Below are 3,815 nucleotides of genomic sequence, written 5' to 3'. Positions count from 1 at the left end.
TTGACCAATATTAAACATATACACGTATTACTGCTTGTATAAATAGAACCGCATTGCATGATTCCTCGTACTTCCTTCTTTTAGTATAACCACTTAAAGGTGACATATTTAAAATATCAACATTAAAAATAAAATTACAGAACTCAAAATGATTTTCAAAATGATTTCAAGATTTTGCTATGTATGTTGGCGTTATAAAAATTAACATAATTATTTATTCGTTTGGCTATTGAATCAAAAATTAAATATTTTTATTGTATAGAGAGATCAAGGTCATATATGAATATTCAAGAATAAAGCTTTGTTTGGTTTTAAAAGCTGGTTAGTATATTCTTGTCTCGTTCTAATTTGTAGAATCTGCGAGCAAAATTCTGTAGTTTTTCTCAAACAAACCTTTTCTTATAGTATGATGTTTTTATCATATTAAATGTTAGTTAATTTCATGATTTAAAAAAACCATTTAAAATCAAATAAAGTGCTTCATCAATTGATCCTGTCTCTTCTGTCCATACTACCGTAACGTCGACTGTATTCATTGACTGAACCTTCGTCAACAGAGTCTGCGGGTGTATAATTGTAATCACATTGAATTGAGCCTTCATTACCACGGTTAGGTTCCCTACCGCAGTCCCCAAACAGAACTAACCTAACAGGTTTGTCAAGGATACATACTAAGATAAAATTGCAGAAAGCTTGAGCTGGATCACCTATTGCCTGCATATGCATGAACACGTTGGATATTTCATCACCAGGACTTTGTTTATCCACTCCAGTCAAAGTCATAATCGATCGAATGGTACCCCAAAGACGTAGTAGATAAAGTATAAACCAAACATATAAGAAGTTATGATCGTAGTTCCGGAGACTTTCATGTATCTCTGTAAACTGGCGGCGCCTGAATCGCAATAGCTACAATAAATATATTAACGTTCATAAAGATACAATAATAAAGTCTTTTGTAATTATAATTTGTAGATATCTGAAACATATTTATTTCATTGTTTTTATTACTTTTGATAAATAATTGAAAACTAAGAACTTTTAAACTTAGTGCCAATTGGTATCAAAATTAGGTTCATGAATTCCATTTCAACAAAAAAGGAACTAAACCACTCGCACGCGTTAATTCGATCTCAAGCAACTCACTACAAAGTCAGCCAAATAGCTATCATTTATTATATTAATTTGAATTGAATTTAATTAATTTGATTTGATTACAGAAAAATCTTTTTATTTTTGGCGTTATAATATGTCTCTTGTATGCTTTGCTTATATGTGTTGTGATTCATATATGGCTACATTTTGAAGCATTGTATTTTGTCCGAAGAAAAGATCTTTGTAAATGTCCAAATGAAAACTTGCAGAATGCCAATAAATCTGATACAGAAATGTTGACTATGAAACAATTATCACCCAGTGCAGTAATAACTTACATGCGTAAAACACAATGACATTTTGCTGCACATAAAAAGGTGCACTATGTAGCATTGAGCATTCTGAAATTTTTAACACGTACATTTCGTTAGTGCTAGGTTTAGTTTTCGTATGTCAACGTACATCAACGTACCAAGTAGAATTTCAGAAGAACATATAAGGACGTCGTCAGCAAGTAGCACAATATTTCCCAACCTTTTCCAGTCAAAAACATCCAAAACATATAATCTTTAGAGTCTCTTTTTAACCAACACCAAGGACCAGTTCCCACATTTTCTGTTTTGTCTCTACCAAGAACACCATTTTCAATAGCAAATGCTATAATAATTCCTGTGAACAAAATCAGAATTGATATTTAATTTATAGGCCTTTCCCAACGTAATCTTTGATTGTGCCCATACATGTAATAATCGTCGTCATCATCATCATCATCATTAAAGTGGATGTTTCTTAATTCATTTTAAGCATTGTTTTCATGTTTAAATGTAGAATAATGCAATTCGACTGAAGCCATTGCGTTGATTACTTAATGAAAGATTACATTGAACAGGGTAAATAAAATCGAGCTTAAAATGTTTTGGCGACAACTGATCTGATTCCAAAGAGCAATTTTGATGTACTTGTATATTTTGAGAAAATAAGTAGAAATTAAGTGGTTGAAATATTTACCTGGGCATAACCAGCTTATGATGTTAGTAATTACAAGGAATTGCCACGATGATGTTCTATCGTTTCTGTTTACAACAGTTGAAAAGATGTGTATCGCAATGGCAACAGTAAGAAAGAATGACACGAGACTCGAATATGTTGTTATTCCGCTTTGTGGTGTGCACACGCCTCTTTGTGTTCCAACTAGATGAGCAATCGCTGATATTATGATTCCTGATCAATATAAAAAGGAAATCATATTTATAAATGGCTGCACAAGCTTTATACAAAAATTTCAAACAATGTCTGTTTTTATAAGTGATATATAAAATTCTTCAACCCAAACCAATTGTCCTGCATCGCTATGGGTTGAATACTGACAGGGACTACTGTCTTGCTAGCTTTCGTCTTTGGTTCAACACATGTGCCCGTTTGTGCCTGGAATAGTGTACAGAGTAGTATCTGAGGTCTTCCTACACAAATGCAGCTGGAAATCGCCAAATGACATTATCGGTGTTTGTGTTGCGTAATAACTATCCAGGAAGATTAGAAATATAAAATATTGACTGTGTTTTACGCATTTTAGTAAAATATAATAACTTTTACCTAACGCCGTTAGAAAATCTGCTATTGTTAGACACGTGACAAGTTTCCTGGTAGCGTTTCTTATTTCCGGCAAAAGGCTATAGGATCCGAATATCGCGAACGATCCTAGAATAGATAAACTACAACTAACAATTGACTCAATTACAACCACTGTTGAAAACGAATCTGAATCAGTGTTATTCCCAGTCGAATTTGAACCGTCCATTTTGTCACATTTCCTCTAGGGAAAAGAAAATAAAGTATGTATTACTGTACGTGCGGTTCTCGTGAAACCAATGTTTGTTATGTTTAATTTCGAATTTAGTTACAGATAACGTTTAATTATCACTAAGCCTATTATGATGGGGAAAATAGTTCGTGCAAAATTAAATTGTAGCTACAAAAACAATTGCCTTGTCAATATTTGACAATGAAGACCAGTGTAAGCTTTATCATAATTTTACAACAAAACGATAATATTATCATAATTGCACATGAAAAGGTAAATATAAAAGTACATGCACATTGTTCATAGATTCTCACCTCAAACCTGTGGTGTTATAGAAACCACTCATATTTCCAGTATTAAATTTACTTAAAACGTAAAATTTTACTAAATGTTTTTTTATATACTATTAAATAGACTATTATATTTACATGCATGTTTTCACTATAACTGTGGTTCCCTTCATACATTTAATGTATGATCCCCATCATCCTCGATATAGTTTATGACTGTGTGGGCAGAATTAAAACTGCTGCATAGATCTTCTTTAAACTTTGCATGAAGGAAACATTTTAAGTAACAAGAATAAATTATTACTTCAGATAATCTAAAAAGATCATTTTCTTTGGTTGTTTTGTTTTTATCTAATTGTTGGTCTCCTTATAAAATGCTATGCATTGATATTTTTTTATATTTTCTTTAACGTCAAGTAAATATGGTGATTGTTCTTTTTTAATAGGTCTTACTTTTAAAGTAAATTTGATTAGGTTTATGCCAGGAAGGTAATAATGTGCAAAAAGCTCAATATCATTTAATTGTTCTCTTTGTGTTTATTTGTGTTATACATAAAACAAGATTTTTACTTCGGAATAAGAGCAATCACATTTGTTTACATGGGTGACTCTAATTCAAACGGGGACAG

At 31.8% G+C, this 3,815-nt stretch overlaps 1 protein-coding gene across 1 annotated transcript; it reads right to left on the bottom strand.

The window, feature by feature from the left end:
• Positions 1-206: 206 nt before the first annotated feature.
• LOC132731592 (G-protein coupled receptor 157-like) lies at positions 207-2,990 on the bottom strand. The gene is made up of 4 exons (XM_060717803.1): positions 2,689-2,990; positions 2,104-2,316; positions 1,568-1,764; positions 207-909 (listed from the first exon to the last, which is right to left on the bottom strand). Exons 1-4 carry the CDS (start codon positions 2,891-2,893, stop codon positions 484-486), a joined length of 1,041 nt encoding a protein of 346 aa, XP_060573786.1. The 5' UTR covers positions 2,894-2,990; the 3' UTR covers positions 207-483.
• Positions 2,991-3,815: the final 825 nt, after the last annotated feature.

This window comes from Ruditapes philippinarum, unplaced genomic scaffold (genome assembly GCF_026571515.1).
Source record: "Ruditapes philippinarum isolate M1 unplaced genomic scaffold, ASM2657151v2 ctg833_1_1_1_1, whole genome shotgun sequence".
NCBI lineage: Eukaryota > Metazoa > Mollusca > Bivalvia > Venerida > Veneridae > Ruditapes > Ruditapes philippinarum.
This window is presented reverse-complemented; position numbering and strand designations above follow the sequence as displayed.